This window comes from Thunnus thynnus, chromosome 19, assembly GCF_963924715.1.
Source record: "Thunnus thynnus chromosome 19, fThuThy2.1, whole genome shotgun sequence".
In the NCBI taxonomy this organism is placed as follows: domain Eukaryota; kingdom Metazoa; phylum Chordata; class Actinopteri; order Scombriformes; family Scombridae; genus Thunnus; species Thunnus thynnus.
In genome coordinates, this window is record NC_089535.1 from 10,580,442 (window position 1) to 10,603,900 (window position 23,459).

The 23,459-nt window shown below is 41.9% G+C and overlaps 1 protein-coding gene across 5 annotated transcripts; it reads left to right on the forward strand.

The window, feature by feature from the left end:
- Positions 1-288: 288 nt before the first annotated feature.
- Positions 289-22,631, forward strand: sec16a (SEC16 homolog A, endoplasmic reticulum export factor). Of its 5 annotated transcripts, XM_067574933.1 has the most exons (32): positions 305-414; positions 2,812-5,174; positions 5,781-6,302; positions 6,479-6,630; positions 6,838-6,926; positions 7,075-7,195; positions 7,534-7,732; positions 12,200-12,383; positions 12,487-12,629; positions 13,130-13,191; positions 13,539-13,677; positions 13,781-14,023; positions 14,112-14,209; positions 14,304-14,385; positions 14,559-14,676; positions 14,792-14,903; positions 15,020-15,125; positions 15,285-15,425; positions 15,533-15,646; positions 16,017-16,218; positions 16,322-16,761; positions 16,875-16,922; positions 17,324-17,488; positions 17,585-17,674; positions 17,810-17,866; positions 17,986-18,106; positions 18,290-18,433; positions 18,561-18,643; positions 18,842-18,913; positions 19,383-19,442; positions 20,850-20,918; positions 21,029-22,631. In XM_067574933.1, exons 2-32 carry the CDS (start codon positions 2,886-2,888, stop codon positions 21,101-21,103), a joined length of 6,540 nt encoding a protein of 2,179 aa, XP_067431034.1. In that variant the 5' UTR covers positions 305-414; positions 2,812-2,885; the 3' UTR covers positions 21,104-22,631. The 5 variants fall into 5 exon arrangements, with proteins under 5 accessions (XP_067431031.1, XP_067431034.1, XP_067431030.1 ...); XM_067574930.1 differs by having other exon boundaries at positions 289-374; positions 2,812-6,302; XM_067574929.1 differs by having other exon boundaries at positions 2,812-6,302.
- The last annotated feature ends 828 nt before the right edge of the window (positions 22,632-23,459 follow it).

The following is a 23,459-nucleotide window of genomic DNA, read 5'->3' on the forward strand; positions in this document are numbered from 1 at the left end:
TCCATCTGGATTCCAATTTGCCTGACTAAATGGAACAAAAACATCTGTTTTTTGTAGATTGCTAACAAATATACTGTAATTGCACTTCGGGGCCACTATAATTATCACCTTTCTGACAATGTCAACAAAAAACCTGAAAATGTATATGCTTCGCAAGCTTAAGACGATATATGATATATAACGATGAATTATTGGATGGACATAAATTGATGCAGATAAGATAAATTAAAAACACATAAAGGACCTTTAAAAAAGCCCCGCCCCATGATGACGCAATCGTTGTTTGGCCCGTGACGCTGCTTGTACACGTAGCCTAGTAGGATGTGTTCATTGAAGATGGTGGCGGTGTGTCAGACTCACTGTCCGGCACATTTGTAAGAATTTATTTATATCTGTACACATTTCCAACATCGGGTAAGAGTAAATATATACCATCATTAACAATGTTTTCGTCTGAGCGTTTCAATCTAGTGTCTATGGCAGACATTAAACTGTTATCCCTGTAGTTAGCATAGGCTAGTTAGCAAGCAATGCTAACGCTAGCTGACCAGGCACTGAACCTGTTAAAATATGCTCGACGAGGGACAAGCGACCTGTAACTGCTCGGTGAAAGACCCTGTCGGTGTTGAATGTGTACGAAAAGGAAGAGTCATTTGTTTGCGGGACTGTCTTTAGAAGTCCTGGATTCGGGCAAAATCCGGCGACTTTGGACATCAGTGTTTAGGACATGTATATTAATGCAGCGTTACCGTTAGCTGTTGAGCCAGGCACAAACATGGACCTCTCCTCGTAGGAAGCTTAATATGTAACGTTAACTTAATGTTGTACCTGACCGAAGAGAGTCAGCTGCTGGTTAGATTTCAACAAGTGCTGCATAATGATGAGAAGTCGGTCCGTTAGCGTTTATTTGTAGAGGCAAGCTGTGCGAGTTTAGTTTTAATGTTGACTGGTGACGCTGAAGTTAGCTTCCTATTCGGGGTTGAGGGAAAAGTTAAGGGAAACAAACAATGATATTTAGCTGATGATTTTTTGTATTTTAGCACCACTTACACTTATGAAAGAGTGTTAGACATTGTAGCAAAAACTTACACACTGTTTAAACCCACTCTCAGATTTGTTAAACCTTTATTTTTGCTTATGGAAAAGGAAAAAAAGGTTGATATCACTGGTTTTCCCCCTCTGCAGCCCACATTAGACCAGGTCCAGGTCTAAAAACCACTGCACTTAGACTTACCAAATCTAGACTAGATTACCAAGCAGACTCCAGAGCCTCATTAAAACACAGTTTCAGATTTGTGAAATCTTCATTGTATTTGTGAAAGTGAAAGAAAGGGCGATTTCACTGATATTTCCCCATCCGGACCTCGTTAGACCAAATAGAATAAAGGTTAAACAGCATTAAGGCTTTTGCTACGATGTCTAACACTCTTTCATAGGTGCAAGTGGTGAAAAAACGGAGAATCAGCCGCTAGATATCTATATTTATGTTTCCCTTAAGTTTTCCCTCAGCCCCCAATCGGAAGCTAACTTCACCGTCGTTGTTCACTGTAAATTGGCAACCCGGAGGCTAACGTTAGCTTACGTTTCTTAATGAATTTATAACCTTTAGCGCTTGAAAGATCCGGGGTCACGATGGCACTACGCCTCGAGCGACTTGCCTTCTAGCTGTTTCTGCTAATTATCTGCCTTTTTAACCTTTCAAATGCTCCATGTCTGTCCGTGTTAGCTCCCCTGAACTTCCCTCTGACAGACGAGTCTGTATGTGAAAGGTTGATTAATCTAATCAGAGCACAGTCAGTGTTTTTTTTTTACGATCACAGGTTTGGATTTATGGCATTTTTACTAAAATGTCCAGTCAGCAATTAACGTTAACAACAAACAACAAAGCTTTTACCAGCAGGACTTAGTTGTGACGTTAACAGCGAGTTCCTGTTTCAATAGGAATAATAATGCATTTAATTTGTGCTGCACTTTTCATTAGCAGTGAATCTCAAAGTGCTACAGCCTTAAATTAAAGAAAATAATGAGAGTTATGTAAAAACCCTTATTGAATAAAAAAGTTTTTAAGCCTGTTTTTAAAAGAGTATAGGGTCTGTGCTGCCAAAGTTCAATTATAAGATCATTATTCGTTTTGTCTTAAAGGATCAGCTGTTGTCATGCTTACCTGAACTCAAGAAATATCTATAACTGCAATGGCAACATGCTCTCTAATTAAATGTTGTAGATGTTGTAGAAGCCACCACATTCAAAATTACCTTCTTGCAAAATCTGTAGGTGATCATAAAACAGGTGTTGTTTTAATACATAGTAAAGCTACTCAGACATTTCAGATTTCCTCTATTATAATATGACCTTGTTGCTAAGCAGCTGTATATTTTTCAGTGATATTTACGTGTGAGTTTGTGACTTTTATAAAAACAATTCTAATTTCCAATAACTGATATTTTTTCTCATATTTGAAATGTTTCATAATTTTTTACCTGTAGAGTTGCAGAAAGTGTTTTATATGATATGTTTCTTTTTGTCTGAGTAAGACTAGCATTAAAAGTTAAAACCATTTAACTCTGATTGCTTGATGTAGGCAAAGTTAGCATTTATTACAATCAGTCAGTCAGTTGTGTCCTGTTCAATATAGTATTTTATGTGTTTGTCTGGCGTAATATAATAGAGCTTACGTTGAAATTGCCACGTTGTACAGTTCGTTTAAATTGGATCATGGACTACTACACAAATAAAGGTGTGGTAAAGTCTATCAATGAGGCATGTGTTGCTTTTTGTTAACCACTTGTTCTTTCTCTTTTCTCTATCCAGCTACATCTGACTTTAGCCTATTCAGTGATAGCTTCTAGAGTGACCTGGTCCTCGGACCTGTTAACTCTGCAGCCATGCAGCCCCCTCCTCGGACTGGAACTCCTGGAGCCTCTGGCCCTCCTCCCTCTGGGCCTAATATGTTCCGCAGGACCAGGCCTCACAAGCATACAGCAGCAGCCACAGCCTCAATGCCACCTGCTACCCAACCCATGACAGACCCTTTTGCTTTTGTCAGAGCTCCTCCCCCTATGGCTGCAGGTGGACCCCCAACAATACCCAACAGCAACCCTCCACCAATGCAAGCCCCACCGAACACCATGTACTCTCAGGCTGGCTCAGGTCTGCCTCCACAACCACACACACTGGAGGATGTCCCTGCTGCTCCACTTGGTCTCCCACAACCCTCTCTGCCAGGGGTGACCTTGTTCAACCCTCACAGTGCAGGATCACCTGGTGTCTACCCAGCACCAAGTCCCACAGGATACGCATCCTCACATACTGAGCAGGGCTATTTTAATTCAAGAGAACAGATGCCACCCATGGTCACCGAGCCGCAACCCGTGGCTTCACCCCCAGCTCCTAGTCAGACACCTTTTAACCAGGAATTTCAAGGACAGCCTCCTCCTCAGCCTGTGCCCTTCCAGCCAGTGCCTCCCACCACCTCCTCTTCTCAATGGGCCCCTGATCACGGAAGTCGGCCTCCTTCAGTTCAAAACTATTTCCAGCCCACTAGTGATCCTCCATCACAGCCTTTTAATATACCACCGCAGACCCCGGTGTACCCCTCTCACACCCCATCACCCCATCACAACACCCCTACCCCCCCGACACAACTTGGACATTCCCAGATCCAGGCTCCTCTTCCTCTCCAGAACCCTTTAAATGCCCCTGGCTCTCAATGGCCTGACCCAAATGCACCTCAGCTGCATAACTCTCACTTCCAAACTCAGAGCTACTTCAGTCAGAGCTCTGCACCCCAGGACTCATGGTTCAACCAACCTCCACAGGACTCGGGTTACCACCAAATGGGAACTGGCCTGGGCCATCCTCAGCCCCAGCCCCAGCCCCAGCCTCAGCCCCAGCCCCAGCCCCAGCATGACGCTCCTGGATCTCAACATGCATCCAACACCGGGTCTGGGCCTAGTCCTGCCCCTGCCCCACTACCATACTCTCAGGAGTCTGGTACACTCTCAATGTTCTTCAAAGACAATGATGTTGAAAATGAGGAAACACTGGCTGGAGACAGAAATAAGGCAGTGAATGGTATCCCTGAATCCTTTCAGCATCACAGTAACCCACAAGCTGCTGCACCAGCCTACACTGGCCATGCAGATGTTCCTTTGGATTACCAAGGAGCTCCTCTGCAAGATCATTCACACCTACCATACATGAATGATGGTAATCATGCACCACAAGGAAATAGCCAGAAGCCCCCTGATGCCCAGTACGACCATGTGGAGAATTTGGAGTGTGTCCCGAACCTGGAAGTATTACCCAGTGAAACCCATGGCAGCCCTGCTTCTACTGCAGCCCATGGAGTAGACGTGTTTGAAACCGGTCCTAACCTGGAGACTCCAGATTCTATTCCACGACCAATGAGATCTGCCAGTGTGTCATCCAACTATAGCAACATGAGTCATGGGAGTGGAACTGGAACTGGAACTGGCACTCGTCGACCCCAGGGAGTAGTAGGTACCTTTATTCAGCAGGAAAGCCCTCGTCTCACTGATGATGCTAACCTGTCTGCTGCCACTGGAGGCTATTTTGAGCAGATTGACACTTCTCCAGCTGGAGATATGGGTGCACAACAGAGCTCTCTGGAGCAGATGTGGCCTCATACACCTAGCCCCCCTAAACCAACTGGTATCTTTCAGGCCAGTGCTAACAGCTCTTTTGAACCTGTGCGCTCACATGGGGTTGGGGTGCGTCCTGCTGAAGTTGATAGGGCCAAAATGGTAGTGGAAAGTGGTGCAGATTCTGCACCCGGCAACCTGGAGCAGCCACCAGATAATATGGAAAATATCTATGGGCCAGGGCACCCCTTGCCTGCTGGGGCTGCAGGTGGTGTACCTCATCCGACACATCCAGTGGTTCATTCTCACTCCCGACCTTCATCCCGTGCTTATGGGGCCAGTCGGCCCTGTGAGAGCCCTGCCACGACTCTGTGGGCTCAGAATGATCCTGCTAGCTTGAGTGCTAACATCCTCCTAGCTCCAGCTGCTCCGACAGTTCTTGCCCCTTTACGAGAGCCCAGTGCTGATGTCATCCAACCTCCAGAGGATGGTCCATTGGACCTCCAGCCTTCACAGAGAATCCAGCCAACTTCACAGCAACATTCAGAGAACCTAGAGAACCCACCAAAGGTGAGTGAGGCTGAGCCAGCTGACTCCCAAGGCAACCTGGGCTATGCGTCTCTTCTTGTGTCCGACTCGCTCCATCAGCCTGTTTTGATTGCCCCGCCGGTGTCCAATTACAATGTGATTCCCCCCAGTACCCTTCCTCAAGCAGCCAGTCAAAGTAGCCTTAGGGAAACTACCCCACCTGTGAGATCACTCGCACAGGGGCAAGGTGCCAGTCCCTCTCAACCACCTTTAGTAACCCCTAATCAGAATCCACTGTTTGCTCCTGGACCAATGAGCTTCAGTCCTTCAGCCTCTAACCAGGCGCCACTCAATCTTACTCGAGACAACACAGAAGTGGCATCGTCAGAAATCACAGCTCCGCCGCAATCTCAGCCAGTCCGCCCTCCTCTTTCAAGGGGCCAATCATTGGCTGGAGACAGCCACTCTGCTCTTCAAGTTAATCCGCAAGCTTCTCTCATGGCTGCTACTGTCTCTAATCATAATCAACCATCGAATTATGAACTGCTTGATTTTTCTATGCACCAATCACAAACTCAAAACCAAGCATCTGGTCATCCTTCCTCTTTACATGAGTCTTCACAATCTAGTAATGGATTTTACTTACAGGTCACCAAAGATGCTCAGCAGGGGTTAAGAGTGGAAGGGAATGCCCCTGTCCAGACCCCAGCCTCTTTATCTACCCCACAGGTACCGCCAGCGTCCTCCCAAGCAGCTGCAGTTACACAGCAGCCACCAACTGAACCTCCTAAGACATCAGACTCTCAGGCTGCACCGCAGGGACAAAATGATGCTCCTCCTGTTCCAGTGAGTGGAGCACAACCTCCCCCTGGCCAGTATCCATCTCCAGCACAGGGTCCGCCTGCTGCAGGGAGCGTTCCTCCTTCTGCCGCTGCAGGGTCTCGGGGGCCAGTTCCTCCAGGGGCCTCACAGCCAGCTTCTGGAGAGCCACCTCGACCACCCTCCTCTGCGGGCAGCCATCAGGGCTATGGGCCCCCTCCTGCAGTGCCAGGGCAGATGTATGGAGGCTATTATGGTAACTATGGAGAATACCCAGATAGCAGAGCACCTTATCCTCCTGGCCAGTATCCACCTCCACCTGGGGATCCTAGAGCACAGCAATATTATCACGTATGTGGAAATTCTTTTTTGCTATGCTTGTAAATATATTTATTTGACACTTTTTTGTTATTATCTACAGATGTACATTTGAAAAAGCTTGATGATTAACTGCATCCATGAAATATAAAACGTCAAATTTAAAACAGTGAACAGAAAATCACTCATTCATGTTTTTATATTCTCAGGATGGTCAGTACAGGAACAGAGGAGATCCTTGGTATGGCAGATATGAAGGGGGGAACCCAGCCTACCGTGATCCAAACTACCAGTACAGAGAGCCTCAACCAGAACGACCCAGCTCCAGGACCAGTCAGTATTCTGACAGGCCTTCATCCAGGTCAGTGAAACAGTTTCTCAGTTGTACACCATCTTCAGTATGGGATTTACTGTATGTCATGCCTGCATTTTTATCATTTTAGTCATTTATTTGTTAATGCCGTTTTTAACAGTCTTTCTTATTTAAGAAAATATTAAAAACTAGGTAGGGAATCCCCTGCAGTGAGTTGACCTGTAAATTTCACCTCTTATTTGCTTTCTCTCATAGGCAAGGCTATCCTGAGAATTACCACAGAGCAAACCGAAGTGCCTATAGTGATTATTATGCAGAATACCCCAAGAACTATAATTATCCAGGTATGAGCCATTTCCTCTTCCTGTTCACCGAATTTGTTGTAAAATAAAACCTAAAACCTGTACCTAAAACACATTCATCTTTCTGTGTATATAAATGTTTTTTTGATATGAATGTCTCTCTCTTCCTCTCCGTATCTTCTGTGGGAAGGATACAACTATGGACAGTATGACCCTCGATACGGAGCATACTATGATCAGGCCTACTGGGCTAATTACGATGACAGATACAGAGGCAGAGACTACTATAATCAACAAGTGTATCCTGCCAGGTATGCAGAGAAAACAATTTTTACACTCTTAAGTGGTGCATATAAATGAGATTGTTGTTTTTGCATTTGGTAATAGAGTTGTGTAAGAATGTGTTGTAGCAGCAGCTGTGCTGTTAATTTGTATAGTTCCCCTTAATTTATACTGAATGTGTCTATTTGAAAATGGACTTAAAACAGAAGTTCAAGGTTATCTAGTTGATGGATACTTTTAGCTTTGTTAAAATGTTTTACTTCTGCTGTGTTTGTTACATTTATAACTTTTTACGGACTACATGCTACATTGCAACAGGTAGTTTTGCCAAATTGCTTCATAAAAACACTGTACACTCCTCTCACAGGAAAGATGGCTATGACAACCGGTGGACGTACTATCCTGGTTATGATGCCAGTTTTGATGAAGATAACCGTCCATATGTAGAACCGTACGGAGATGAGTTTGACCGACGCAGCATCCACAGCGAGCAGTCGGCGCACAGCGTGCACAGCTCCCGTAGCCACCACAGCAGACGAAGCAGCTTCAGCTCAAGGTCACAACAGGTAAATGTGCAGAATTTTCTTGTATGTGTAGGTGTTTTTACCTTTTGGTATTATCTGGCGCATCGAAGGCTGAGCCAAGGCCTATCAGGAAAGAGATTATGATTCTTGCAGGTGGCACCACTTGCTCCGTCTCTCTTTGACACCAGCACTCCTTGCTCTCTTAAGCACAACAAAAGATAAAACTTGTTGTCCTTAAAGCGCAAGGAAGGCAAAGGTAAACCTCCCTTCACGGCCTTGACAGCCAATCAGGACAGGTGTTATCTTGTCTCATCTTGGAGTTATACCACATTCCTAAACGTTTGTCCAGCTTTTCCGATATTGAAAAGAATGTTTTTTCCATTTCCTGTTGGGTTTAGGGTGGTTTTTTGTGTACTTGATTTACTTTCATTATAGCATGATTGTCATTACTGTTAAACTTGCTTTGTCAGCATCTTTTTTGTACAGTGCTGTTCTTGTTAAAACTGTCACAGTGCCTTTATATGCCTTAATGAGAGGGCTGTGAATTTCTCCGAGAAACGATACAAACATGATTGTATATATTTATACAATCCCTTTAATGTATTAAAATGTTTCAATTTCAGTGTTCTGAAGATTATTGACTTTCATGATATTTTGGATATTTGATACTCATGCAATGAATACTCTATGGGCAATGTGTGTTTACCACAGGGAGCAAATTTTGGGGTTTGTGGCTCCATGTATCAAAATGTCAGGAATGAGCTGGAAGGAAAGGTGTTGGAATAAGTTAAACCATCATTATTTTCCAAATTGTGGAACTATTGCTTTAAGGGTTGTTCTTTTATGTTTCACCATTGCTTTTGGAGGATTCAGAAAATATGTAATACTGTACCAGCCTTGAGTAGATTAGCCTGTGGTTGTTTTCCCATGACAAACCCTGTAGCATCTCTTTACTATTAGCTATACCTTAAGGCAGTCTCATGATCATTCCTGGTTCTCAGCTGCTTCATTCACAGTGGCCCCTTTACAATAATAGGATTGTCAGCTATGTAGAAACATAGTTTATTCTTAGGAAAATGAGAAAACTGATAATGACGACATCACTGAAGTTTTTACAGTGTGAGGCTCATAGCATCTTGAGTGAAAAGTATGTGTTGACATTTCACTCACTGAATTGGAGAAGGAGGTTGCGCTTCAACAATGGGATTCTCAATGGAGAGCTAAACCCAAGATCCAGTAATATTGTTCCAAAAATATGAAAAGCACATCTCAAATTTCCTAGTCAAGGAGGACATACTAACATTTCACTTGTTCATTTGACTCACATCACAATCGAAAAACACTTACGTCATTTGGACCTTCCTCATAGCGTTTGAAGTAGGGGTGCAACAGATCACAAAAGTCACTGTTTGGATCATATCACAGTTTTATATATAACTTTGCTTTCCATTTATTCTGTAAAACACTTAACGCACGGAACTTGTGCCCATTGTCTTAAATGAAAACAACATTCAAGATGTACAATGTTTAAATACAATCGTAAAATATGTAAAATATTCAATACTCAATTGTTAAATTTAAGTGCAATATGAAGCATGATACATCCTTTAAACACGGTAGTGAATGAAACAATAGGCTGTGTCCACATCATCAAAACTTGATAACTTACAAACATGAACACATCTCGTCCTGCAGCTTAGCTTGTTGAACTGCTAATGTCAGTTAGCAGCTACACAGCTAACTAGCTGCTCAGCAGCAGCATGTTAAACAGCATGTAAACATACCTACAGATGTCACTTCAGACCCATTAGGTGCTGGTTTGGTCGTTGCTCTTCAAAATCCCTGTTAGTGACACGCTGTCTGTCCAAGACTTGTACTTACGGCAGTTTGTTTACTTTGTCTCCAAGGAGACATTAAAATCTGCAGTTAATCTGCGGTTCACATGTGTGCCGAGCCGTGGGGGGTTGTCCGTATGGATTACGGATCAACTACGTCCCGTTACACCACTAGTTTTAAGTATACAGGTTCAATTCAGTCATATATATATACACGGGCAGAGTTAATATACAGTTAAATCTGATTTAAACCCCATTATATACAATATGAAACTTCACAAAACACTGTTTCTGGCCATCATTGATTTACTATTAAGAACATACAATAAATGGCAATAAAGGGACATTTAGATCACAAAGTCATCATTAAGTCCATTTGGTGTGATAGTGTTGAGTGTGTGTATATCCAAAACATTTCTCACTGGACCAATTTCTTCAAAACATCACCTCCTCTAGTTGGCATCATGACTTTCTCAATCCCACAGAATTTTAATAGAGAAGTTAAACTGTGATTTGCTTCAGCATAATGTTTTGCGATTGCATCATCAACATTGCCTGTACAGATAGCAGTTTTGTGCTCTGATGTTTGTTTAAGGGGATGTTTGGTTTGTCCAACGTAAGCTAGACCACAGGGACATAATAAGTAAATCATCTGAGTGGAATTACAATTCATAAATTCACAAATGGGAATTTTCCCTCCAGTGTGGAAAGGTTGATCACTTTAGTATTTATTGTATTGTTGCAGCGGGTACAACTATGTCCATGTGGTCTAGCTTACGTTGGACAAACCAAACGTCCCCTCAAACAACAAATATCAGAGCACGAAACTGCAATCTGTACAGGCAACGTGGATGATGCAATTGCAAACCATTATGCTCATTAAAATTTTGTGGGATTGAGAAAGTCATGATGCCAGCTAGAGGACGTGATGTTTTGAAGAAAATGGCCCAGAGAGAAATGTTTTGGATGTACACGCTCAACACTATCACACCAAATGGACTTAATGATGACTTCAGCCTTAAATGCTTATAATCTAAATGTCCCTTTTATTGCCATCTTGTGTATGTTCTTAATAGTAAATCAATGATGGGCAGAAACAGTGTTTTGTGAAGTTTCATATTGTATGTAATGGGATTTACATCAGATTTAACTGTATACTTGTGATTGGTCCCTGAATCTAGAAACATGGAATAAGAAAAGTGATTGGTTCCTAAATAACTGGGTCTAACTCCCAGTTTTGTATTAACTTAGTTACTTACTTAAATAAGCTCTTGTGTATATATGATCAATCGAAGAAAAATGTTAGTATTTTGTCCTTGACTTGGAAATATGAGATGTGCAACCTTTTCATATTTTTGGAACAATTTCGGTCTCAATGCTAATGAAAGCTGCACTTATCTACTCCGCACTTACATTATTAAGATTTTACACAAAGTTTTCAGCATCATCCCAATAACTCTCTCAGCAACATTGACTTAAGATATAAATAACAACCAGAGCCCCGTTCTTTGTATGTGGATAAAAGTCCAAACCTGCTAAAGTGCAGGTTTACTGACAGTTACCTGGATCATGACCAAAACATTTTAGGGTGAACCCCAAACATGAACAAACTGTCAGATACAAATGTCTCCCTTTCTCATATTTAATGAAAGAATGGTGATATAATTATGATTGTAGGTAAGAACATTCAAATTATTGACAAATTATTATGATTTATTGGTGTGATTATCACAATTACATTTTTATAATGAAGTGTTACTTATACTCATACATGATAGAATATAAGTTTGGGAACTAAAAAGGAATCAATCCAAATGTAGTTTGGGATACTCTGAGCAAAAGACATAAACTTAACTAAAAGATTCTGACTTTTAAAAGACCAGTGGAGCCAGAACATATGACTTTTAATTTGACACTAAAACCTATTAAGTGATTAACTGCATAACTCACTTTGCTGAAACATGTTAAAGCAATTTAAGCTGCTTTTTGGGATGTTTTAGTAATGTTTCGTTTTCATATATGATTAAAACCTAAAAGTTTTTTTTTTTAATGTTCAATGAGGAGAACTGTACCAATCATGCAGCCAGCATCGCACATGCTCTGACCACATTCACTGGTGATATCTGATTGTTTAACAGTGGTGAAAGTGTGGAAACAGTAGAAACACTGTGGAGCACAATGTAACAAAATAACAGCAGTAACAATGTGAGAGTGCACATAAAATGAGACTCATGTCAATTAATCTATTGCTCCAGTACATGTTGGGAGGGATCCCAGCACACCTACCTCATTTAACAGCAGTCACATGATCAGCACTCAGCCAATCATATGAATGCTGATCATGGCTTCAACTCTACACTCATTCTCACTTTGTTATTCAACATAACTTCATCCAGGATTAACAAATTAATACCCAAACTGCCTTCAAAGAACCAAATTAGCAAGATGAGTATTAACATAATTATTGTAGCCTGATAACAGCATGTTAGCCTGAATTAGTCAATTTGTTTGAAGAACAGAGACGGGACCAAATAGTTTAATGTATCAAACTTAACAAATAACTGATTCTACTCACTTGCAATGAGTTTTTAAGTTTAATAACTGGGTGTTTGCTTTTATGATTAATATATCTTCCTATCTGATAATTCTCTTCGTTTGTCCTCCCATCCTTCAGAGTCAGGTGTACAGGAGCCAGCCCGACTTAGTGTCAGCAGTCTACGACACCACATCATCCACTTTGGCTGTGGACTACTCCTATGGACAATTCCCGAATCAGACTGACGCTACTCAGAACTACAGTCAGTACATGTATCCCTCTGAGTACCCTGCAGACAACACCTGGACCGCCCCTGAGCAACGTAAGTACACAATCCTCAGTTTCAAGAAAGTCGGCATTTAGCGGATAGCACTGGTTCCTCCTTTTATCTATCCCGCTCTTAGCCAAACTGATTTTCCTTCCAGCCCCCCCTCGTCCTGCAACCCCAGAGAAGTTCACCATACCCCATCGTTGTGCCCGCTTTGGACCTGGTGGTCATCTGGTCCAAGTTCTGCCCAATCTCCCCTCAGCTGGGCAGCCTGCTCTTGTTGATATTCACAACTTGGAGGTACATTTTTTAACAGATTACATTTCAGTGTCTTAGTGTAGTTTTTGTCCATTGTATTGTAGAAGGATGATTTAAGTGAAACAGTGAGAAGGGAGTTAATGTTGCTTTCATAGTATTTTGATGTCATAAATGCAAAGCACAACAGAATTGGGTATCCCTAAACTACAGGCCTGTCCTAACATGTTCCTGATTAAGGGATGTAAAAAGAGTATTATTATTTTCCTGGCTTGGATACATCTAGCAGAGCAAGCTGTATTTTGATATACCAAACTTGTATTTACTTTGATATACCATACAAATGTAGGATTTATAACTCAATATATTTATGACTAATCTTGCACTTAAAGATGAGCACTAGATACTAAACACCCTGTTATCTGTTAACATAGCACTGACAGTCAAATTTAGCACCCTGACTGCTTCTTCAGACTCCTGAGAATATATAAATACAATGTAAAGCCGGTATAAAGTATCATTTTGAACTCTATCTGTATTTGCAGACTATGCTGCAGGATACCCCGGATCAGGCAGAACTGCGAGGCTTCCCTGGACCTCTTGTTAAGTAAGTGTATTCAGCCCTTTTTGTCCATCACAGATAGCTTTGAGTCACTTACCTTTAAATGATAAAGCATTGTTATGTTCAACAAATCCAATGAACACACCAAAATCAGCAAACAACAGTCTTTGGCTTTCTGCCCTAACTAAGCCTATTGCTTCCTACTGAAGACATAATGCTTTGAAAGGAATATATAGTTTCATTTTTAAAATATGTCAAGTAATTTTCTAAAAAGTTAATTGTTAATTGTTTGTTGTTGCCTTGTAGTGTCTTGATATAAGTGTGTATAAAAGGTAGCATTGGTTTGACTAGTCCCTGCTAGCCTGTGTCACATCTTGCTCCCTGTTCATCAGAGAGGAGACCCATAAGGTGGACGTGATAAAGTTCTCCCAGAACAAAGCACTGGAATGTTCCCGTGACAACAACCTCTTGGATAGAGACTCTGCCCGCCTACTTTGGGACTTCATTATGCTGCTCTGTAGACAGAACGGGGTAAGACTATGCAGATGTAACTGGCAGTCTCTCTCAAAACTGAAAGCATGCTCTGCATATTTGCTCAAAACAACTTTCTCACCGTCACCCTCTCTTTCTTAAGACTGTGGTCGGCACGGACATCGCTGACCTCCTCCTGAAGGAGCATCGATCTGTCTGGCTGCCGGGCAAGAGCCCTAATGAAGCCAACTTGATTGATTTCAACAATGAACCGCTGGCACGAGCTGAGGAGGAGCCGGGAGCCGGACCACTGTCCCTCTTGTCTGACACCTTCATGACCGTACCGGAGAACATCGGCAAGGAAACGGAACGCTTCAGGGAGCTGCTGCTGTTTGGCCGCAAGAAGGTGAGAAATACCCTCTTTTAACTGTATTACGTTCAGTTTATTTAACCAGTATGCTGTGAAATCTGAAATGTTTTTGTCTGTGGAATAGGATGCACTAGAAGCAGCCATGAAGGGAGGTCTCTGGGGTCACGCCCTGCTGTTGGCCAGTAAGATGGACAACAGGACACATGCACGCGTCATGACAAGGTAAAGTGACATATAAACTTGCTTGTACCTATATTCTGTGATCATTTGTACAGATTTAAAGATGTAATTTATTTTGTCTGTCTTTGTCTCTTAGGTTTGCCAACAGTTTGCCTATCAATGACCCTCTTCAGACAGTGTACCAGCTGATGTCAGGGAGGATGCCTGCATCAGCCACTGTAAGTATTGCTTTGAACTTCTGTCGTTAACCTCACATTTACATTATTACTCACATTATTTTTTACAACTGTCCTGAAGAAGTTGCTTACGTGGTATTTTTCTAGTGTGCAGTATTGCATATCTTTATTGCCATTTTAAGTGTTTAGTTGAAATATCTCTTGTATTCACACAGTGCTGCGGAGAGGAGAAATGGGGTGACTGGCGCCCTCACCTGGCCATGGTGTTGTCAAACCTCACGCACACCCTGGATCTGGATACGCGCACAATCACCACCATGGGTGACACTCTCGGTAGGATTACATCAAAAAAGGCTGTAATTCATTTGACCGAACTAAACTGAGATTTGCATTCTTGACCGCTATAAACGCCTCACATTCCTTCTGCACTCGTTTTGTGTTGTGGCAGCTTCCAAGGGGCTGATTGATGCGGCACACTTCTGCTACTTGATGGCTCAAGTTGATCTGGGAGTTTTCACAAAGAAGAGCACCAAGATGGTTCTGATTGGCTCCAACCACAGGTAAGAGGCAAAGACAGGCACACACGCACACATTTGTAAGGGGATTTTTAAGACCATCATGTAGTTTGGACACAATATGCCAGACATATAATCATATCTTTGTCTCTTTGCTTCAGTTTGCCCTTTTTCAAATTTGCAACCAATGAAGCAATTCAGAGGACTGAGGCCTATGAGTATGCTCAGTCTCTGGGCTCCCAGCCCTTCACACTGCCTAATTTCCAGGTAGGGGTTTTTTTGTATTTACTGTTTAATAAATTTACCAATAAATGCACAGTTTGTCCCTTGTATAGGTGTCCTGAGTATGTATGGCATAGCACATGATTTTGAGATTATACTCCTGAGAGATGACGCTGTTCTCTGCTCTTTATTGTCTCTTATTAGGTGTTCAAGTTGATCTATGCATGCCGCTTGGCCGAAGCGGGCCTGAGTGCTCAGGCCTTCCACTACTGTGAAGTTATCTCTAGGACTGTCCTCGTGCAGCCGTCCTACTACTCTCCTGTTTTTATTAGCCAAATCATACAGGTATGCACTCATTCCTCTTCTTGTCTCTTGCTTTGTTTCTCCTCTGTAGAGTCATTACAGATATTTATATACAGATACAAATGTGAATTTGTGCCATTTGTTGACAGATGTCTGAAAAGCTGCGGTTCTTCGACCCACAACTGAAGGAGAAGCCAGAGCAGGAGTTGTTCAATGAGCCTGAATGGCTGATCCACCTCCGACAGCTGGAAGGACAGATCAGGGTGAGCAGGAGTAAAAGTATTTGTAGTTGTGTGTGTGTGTGTGTGTGCGCGCTAATTTAATAGAAGTACAAAAAAAAGATTTTCAAATTAAGCAATTTGTTTTATTAATATTGTTTAGTATAGGCATTTCCAGTGTGATGTTTGGACTCTTGATTGTAACAATAGTTGCAGACTTTCCTTTGTTTTGCTTTTTAACTCAAATTCCTGATGTGATAATAATGTTTTCTTTACTTATTTTTTCAAAAATAATTGTATTTGAAAATTCTGACTTTTTTATTTGATGTAGAGATTATGGATTTTAATTCACATTTAACATATTGGAATAATTAATTTGTACCTTTATCACAAATATATATCTTGTCTTTTTTAGACGGGGGCGATTACTTACAATGCAGACAGAACAACTCCTACACAGTACAGCTGCAGCAGCCCCAGCTCTGACTTGGACCAGCCCACTCCACCTGAACCTTACAGCATGCCGCTGGAGTTAGACGGCCCCACCCCTGACAACCCACTAATGAGTTCATTACTACCAGGGCCTCCACCACAAGGAGTACAGCTGATGCCTCCAGGTGCGTGCAGATGTGTTCAAACTTATGTTCTCGTCTTTAACCTCTCTGTACTGTCAGCCAGATTCAAAATACAAAAGATCTCATCTCTTCTAATTTCTTTCAGCTCCCACCTCCATCCTCCAAGAAGGGATGGCCCCAGATATGCCCCAGTTCTACCCAGTACCCCCTAGTGGACCACCAGGCCAGATCCCAATCTCAGGCTACCCTCCGCAGGATCCCGGCTTTGCCCCGCCTCCCTTCCAGCCTCAACACGAGCAGCCTGACATGTATCCAGGAGCTCATCAGCAGACGTGTCCCCCACCTCCTCAAGTGGGCCAAATGTCACCACATATGCCCCCACAGGTGCAGCATTCACCTGTACAGATGAACCACCCGCCACCCCAGATGCCTCAACACATGCCTCCTTCTCCCGGGCATATGCCGCATTTAGAGCAGCCGCCCTACGCGCCACCGGAGATGCAAATGACACAACAAATGCCACCCTCTCCACACAGGAGCTCCCTCACACCTCAGAAGGACTTTTATGACCACATGGCTCAAATGGTCAGTATTCTTTGTCTCTCTTGCAACAGCTCTGTCCATAGAGCATGTGCTTTTATGTTGCTGTGTAAATGCAATAGAGAATGCTTAGTAGTTTGTCTTTTGTGGCACTGCAGGGTCCTGGAAGGCGATCAAGGTCTACTTCACAGTCTTCAATGCATATGGTGCGTTTGTGTTTCATGTATAAATGGCTGAAATACGTCTGAGGCTTTTTCTGTTGTATCTATCTAGTGCTTGTTTGTAGTAGCGCTTAAGTTTTGAATCTCTACCATTTTCTAAATTAATGACACATACAATGCATGCATAGGCACAAAAAGAGCAGCATGATAGCTAGCAGCATATGCAGGCAAGTTGGGAGTTCTTTATCAGCATCAAGAGTTCAATTATAGAATGACATACTGTATGCGTACACAATAGAAAAAAGGGAATAGAGGAAGCATGTCCATGTCAAAGCATCCCATCAGGCAGCCTCACTGTATAAAAATAAGCTCTTCCTACATGAGACTAAAAAGAACAAAATATACAGTATGTTATTCTTACCAGTGTCGGTTTACTGGTTTTACAGGCTTCAGGACGCCGCTCTCGCACCACCTCTGAGTCCTCCACTCACTCCGGGGGAAGAGAGCGGAGCAATTCAGCTGTCAAGCAGGCCTCTCCACCTCCACCTTCTATTCCTGAGCAGCCCAGCAAAGAAGAGGCCAAGAAGGCCAAGAAAGACTCCCCGAAAAAGGTTTATATTCACACACATATAAGCATTCAGGTCTTCAATCAGGGCTATACAATGTTCACCAGTAAGTGTTCTATGCAAACTGTCTTTCACATGCAGAGCGGTGGTGGTGGTGGTGTCGGCTGGCTGAGCTGGCTTTATAGGAAGGGGAAGAATGAAGCTCACCTGCCAGATGACAAAAACAAATCTGTAAGTGTACATTTGTATGCATTGCACATGACTGCTTTCAGCATTACTTTGTATTTAGATGAACATTTTTGCACTGGTTTTTATTATTTACTTCCACATATGACTGATTAAGAGTGCAATGTTCTTTGTTTTCAGATTGTGTGGGATGAGCAGAAGCAGAAATGGGTCGACTTGAACGAGCCCGAGGAGGAGGTCTGTAATGTTGGTCTACAAGTCAGAATTATTTCTTGCTTGTTGTTTAAACTGACAAAGCCTGAAAGTTTTATAGATCAACCAGTTCTGATGTTATGTTTTCTTTAATAATCTGTCAGAGTAAACCCCCTCCTCCACCTCCCTCTGGGTTCCCCAAAATGGCTCCAATGCCTGGGCCTGGAGGGCCCGCTGCACCCCCGGGTGGTGGTCCTCCTGTCAACATGTTCTCCAGGAAGGCTGGTGAGTCCGGGGTTACCCATGGTGGCTTTTGGCTTCACGAACACCACGATTGACTTTGCACAAGTGGAATCATTTTAAAGTCGAATTACAAGTTGTAATAAAAGTGATCAAAAGACACACCGCATAATAAAATTGTCTAACAAATTAAATCAGCATTCACAACTGCAGTTTCTTTCTTCTCAGGCGCAAGGAGTAGATATGTGGATGTTCTGAACCCCAGTAGAACGGCTAAACCAGGTGGATTAGCTCCTGCCCCTCCTCCTGCAGACATCTTTGCTCCTCTGGCACCGATGCCCATGCCCGCTAACCTATTTGTGCCTAGTTCAGGTGTGTGTCACATATGAAATGAATATGTAAAATAATGTCAATTACTAAAAATAGATTGTCTTTGTGTATTTGTGTTACAGTACAGTGACTAAAATAATGAAATATTTGTGTTTATCCCTGGTTGTAGCTCCTGACGATCAACAACCTCTGGAGGGCAGTGAGGGAGGCAATCAGGAGCAGAATTCACCAAACACCAGCGCTGCTCCACAGGTATCTATGACTGTAATGGTAAACCTTGTCGCTCTAATGCTGAAAACACCTTGTGGCATCAAATATGAATCAGCTTTTGTTCTAATTTCTTTTTACTCTCAAATAATACGTTTTTAAAGGTCACCGGACATAATAACAGGGGTAATTTAGTCAACAAATTGCAAAGCTGAAGCTCTACTTGCACTTTTATCTGTCCAGATGTTCAACCCGACGTTGTTACCACCTGCCCCAGAGGGTCCTCCCATGCCTGATGGGTTACAGTCCGGGGAGGTAAGACAAGTTGCTCCTGCCAGCCGGCAGCATCACAGTCTGCTACTGTAGCTGTCATAGCGCCATCATGCCACCACTGAAACATGATGCTCAACACCTAACAGCCAGTGCGTGCAGTTTGCTTATTTGTATGACTGTGAGTTAATGTAAGAGAACATGAAAGGACATGCATGCACGTCAACTTAAAATCTTTCCTCATAATCATGCAAAATGCGCAGCCTTGATAAAAAATGTTAAATCTTTGTTCCATTTGCTGTTATATTCTAATTCTCTCCATGTCTGTTTTTTAAGAACCATAATTTCCTAACTCTGATTTATTTATTTTTCATTCTGAACTGGTGGTTAGTGGAAAGAGATCTAATTCAGTGCATGAAATAATATTAATATGGGTTTGTGGTTTGTGTTTTTTTTTTTTCTTTTTTTTTTTTTTTTTTTTGTCTACTGTTTATTTCCCTCCTGCTGTCTTTAGCTCTCACGTTCTAGCTCAATGAGTTCTTTATCACGCGAAGTGAGTCAGCATTTAAACCAGGTACCTCTAGCAGGGCCTTGAATGGTCCACTCTCACACCCCCCACCCCCCCGCCTGCCACTCACCTACTGTAGCTCACCACATCACTAGTAGCACGCTTCACCATTTGCACTTGAAGCTTTGCCGCCCATCCACCCCAGGATGTCTGCCTGCTCACCTGCCTGCCGTCTCCAGCATTACTAACTTAACTCTGTATCTGTTATTGATCACACAACCTGGAAAATGGTCAACAAATTTAAACTGAACAAAGCTGCAGTGGAAGTTCCTTATTTTAATGGCAATGTCGGTCCGTCAGTCAGTCAGTCAGTCAGTCAACCACTTTGATCTTGACTCTTAGCAACTATTGGATGGATTGCCATGACATTTGGTTCAGATATCCACAGTCTCCTGCTGACTTTGGTGATCCACTGACTCTTCATCTAGAGCCACAAGCAGGTCAAAAATTATACGTATCCAGTGAAATATCTACTGGATAGATTGGTACAAAATAAGAAACAAACATTCATTGTTCCAAGTGATGACTGACGACTTTGTTCCTCTGATTTTTCCTCTTGTGCCGCCATGAGGTTGATATTTGTGATTTTGAGTGTAATGTGTTGCCAACTAATGGATGGATTGCCATGAAATTTCGTACACACGTTCATGATCCCCCTCAAGATGAATTCTACCAACTCTAGTGATCCCTTCACTTTCTATCTAACACAATCATCAGGTGAAATTTTTTTAATTTGTCCAATACTTTAGCTTACCTTCAAAACTAATGACACTTCCATCAGCCTCAGCTGTACTTCATTTAGTCCTAATTACCAAATATTAGCATGTTAACATGCTAAACTGAGATTGTGAACATTTTAAACTTAATAAATGCTAAACATCAGCGTGTTAGCATTGCCATTCTGAGCATGTTAACAGGCTGATATTTGAATTGGCTTAAAGCACTACTGTGCCAAAGTACAGCCTCACAGATCCGCTAGCACGGATGTAGACTCTTGGTCTTGTTTATACTTGTGAACCATCTATTTGTCATGAAAGTTATTGGTTAACTTTTGAGTCACAGATCAGAGAGTGAAGCATGCTGGAGACTGTTGCTTGTTGACTCCCTTGTTTGATGTCATGGGAGCACACAGCTTCATTAACACGCCATAATGTTTGCATGGTTACTAAAACAAGTGAAACAGTGGTTTGTAATGCTGCCTCACTGTGGATCCAAATCCCCTTTTGCCATTACTGTTCCTCTTTTTCCTTGGCTTCTGTTTTTATAATGTTGTTTAACCAGAGTGTGGCATTGGGAGTGCATCTTTTTGTACTTAATTAACCAGAAAAACGGCGATCGTCTCTCCCGATGCCAGCACTCTCTCTCACAATATAAGTAATTAGATTGTAACAAAACTCTGCTTGTCTTTTGCAGAGTCATCCTGCCCAGGGACCCGCACCCACTGGAGGCGTCACCTTTTATAACCCTGCACAGTTTGCACAGGTAAAGATTCAGATTCAGTATCCTGCTTCTGTTGTAAAAAGGCCTCATCACTCTTCCCTTTGCACTTCATAATTGTCTTTCCTCGTTTTTTTTTTTGCCGCTTTCTGCAGACAAGTGCACCATCAGGAGGAGGACTCCGCTCTGGCCGTCTGGGCGGTCAGCGCCAGTACCCAGTGTTGAAGTAAACATCATCCCAGAGTGAGATTGTAAACAGACTTGTTGGATAGAGTGATATCCTACCTGGAAGTACATGAAGCACATGGACATACTGCTCTCTGTCTTAAGGACCCTTCTTTTTTTTTTTTTTTTTTTTTTTGCCTGCACCTAAGAAGAGCATAATCACAGTCTCCATCATGTTGGTCTTTGTCAAACAGCTTAACCACTCTTTCATCTTTTTCTTTAGTTCAGTAATTCTCACTGGTGTATTTTTTTTTTTAACAGGCATGGTGTTTTCCTTGAAGGGCTTTTTCCTGCATTCAAACAGAAAACAGACAGATGTATAAAGGGTTTTAACACACACGTAACGCTTATCCATTGATGCATTCATACACAAACTGTATTTTCATGTCGGCATAATTTAGTGTAAAATAAATATGTTGCTCCTCTAAGCTGTTCAGCTTCCCCTCAAACGCAACACTGTTAACTGTTAACACAATCAGCATTTAGTTTTCCCTTTTGTGTCCAAATGTCCATGTTTGATTGATTGTTTGTGTGTGTGTGTGTGTGTGTGTGTGTGTGTGTGTGTGTATGGGTGATGGATAGAAAGAAAGTAGCACCTTTTTAATTTCATATTGTGGACTTGTATGTGCATTTGCAGTTCTTCAGTGTTCTTCTGTCAACTGGAGATGGCAATTTCGTGTGAGAATGAATTGTGTTAATAGTGCATTGTCTGCTGTGTTGTTCGCTTTTCCCTCAGTCGCCCTCCAGTAAAGGCAGGATGTTTTGATGACATGGGGGGGAGAGACTCATACTCGACTTCGCAACCCGAGAGTTGGAGAAAGTCTGCAGTGTTAGGATGCTGCTTGTTTCAGATATTTATTTACATGTCCTCCTGCCCGTCAGCAACTCTTCACTTTAAAGATGTGTCGGGGTCTTTCGTCCAAGTTAGGCTCAAGTTTCTCTCCTGAGAGATTTGACGATATCGCCGAAACAAAGGGTGACTTCAGAACAGCAGGAATCGGGATTAAAACCGCATTTTAAATGTTGCTAAAAAAAAAATAAATCTATCCAAATATTTGTATATCAGATTGATTGTATTTATGAGCTGTAGGCATACAAGTGTGTGTGTGTGTGTGTGTGTGTGTGTGTGGAGAGCAACTAATTTTTTCTGATTAGCTTTGATGAAATGCATTTATGATTCACTAAAGATGACATGGATTCATATTCTGATCATTTATATTGGCCGCTTCTGCAGACAAATAAATCTTTATCTAAATTGTGAAATGAGAGCTAATTGTACTTCCTTGTCATTTGAATTTACTGATAAGATTTTTATTTCACATCACTTGTCATCCCAACATCCCTTGCTTCTAAAATGTTTCAGATTCGGTGATTTTGTAGATATCAGTTTATGATTTAAAAGATCCTCTTTTGTTCAAGAAAAGCTATTGTTTTGCCCGATGTTTTAGAATTCCTCATGTAAAATTCTTGACATAAAGCAGTGAACACAACAGGTAAATACTAATGGAAATAAAGGTATTTTTGAGCCCTGTAGCACTTTGAAAGAGACGTCTATTGGTTTCATTCATTACAGGATTTTGTCTTTTAAAATAAAGTCACTATCGTTAAATGTTAGAAATGTGTTAAATCTCAAATAGATAACTTTTTGGCAGGAATCTACTGGAGGAAAGTATTTTTGTCAGTTGAAGGAGTCACGTTTTCCTACACACATTAATGCAGATGTGACACAAAACAGCTCCTTTAGGATCAATAAAACTCTCAAATATTATGGGCGTTATCAAAGCTAACGGAGAGCTGTCTTGTGATTAAATCATTGTGTTTTGGAGAGGAAATCTCAGTAAATAAGGCCGCGCCAAAGCATTTTTCCCACAGTGTGTTGCCATGTGAAATAGATGAAAGTCCAGAATTATCTGGATAAAAAACATCAGTCTGCTGCACGATTAAAAAAAAATTGGTTTCCTCATCCAAACTGACAAAATATTTATGTCAGACTTGCTAGTTCTCAGGTTAGCATGTTAACACTGAATTTACTAAATCGCTGAGGCTGATGTCATTAGTTTTGCAGGTGTTTGGATCATAAACCAAAGTATTGGACAAACTGAATTTAAACATTTTTTTCTGATGATGGTGCAAGTTAGGTCATCATCAAAGTTGTTACAACTCATCCTGAAGGGGATACGTTATTTGCTGAGATATAAATTCACCCAAAACCACAGTTGTGAACTTCATGGTGGTGCTAGAGGAAAAGTCAGAAGATCACCGAAGTCAGGATTCATCCTCTGGGAACCATCAATATTGGTGCAAAATACCATCCTATCATGCAGATATATACGTTGAGATATTTTACAGGATAAGTGAAAA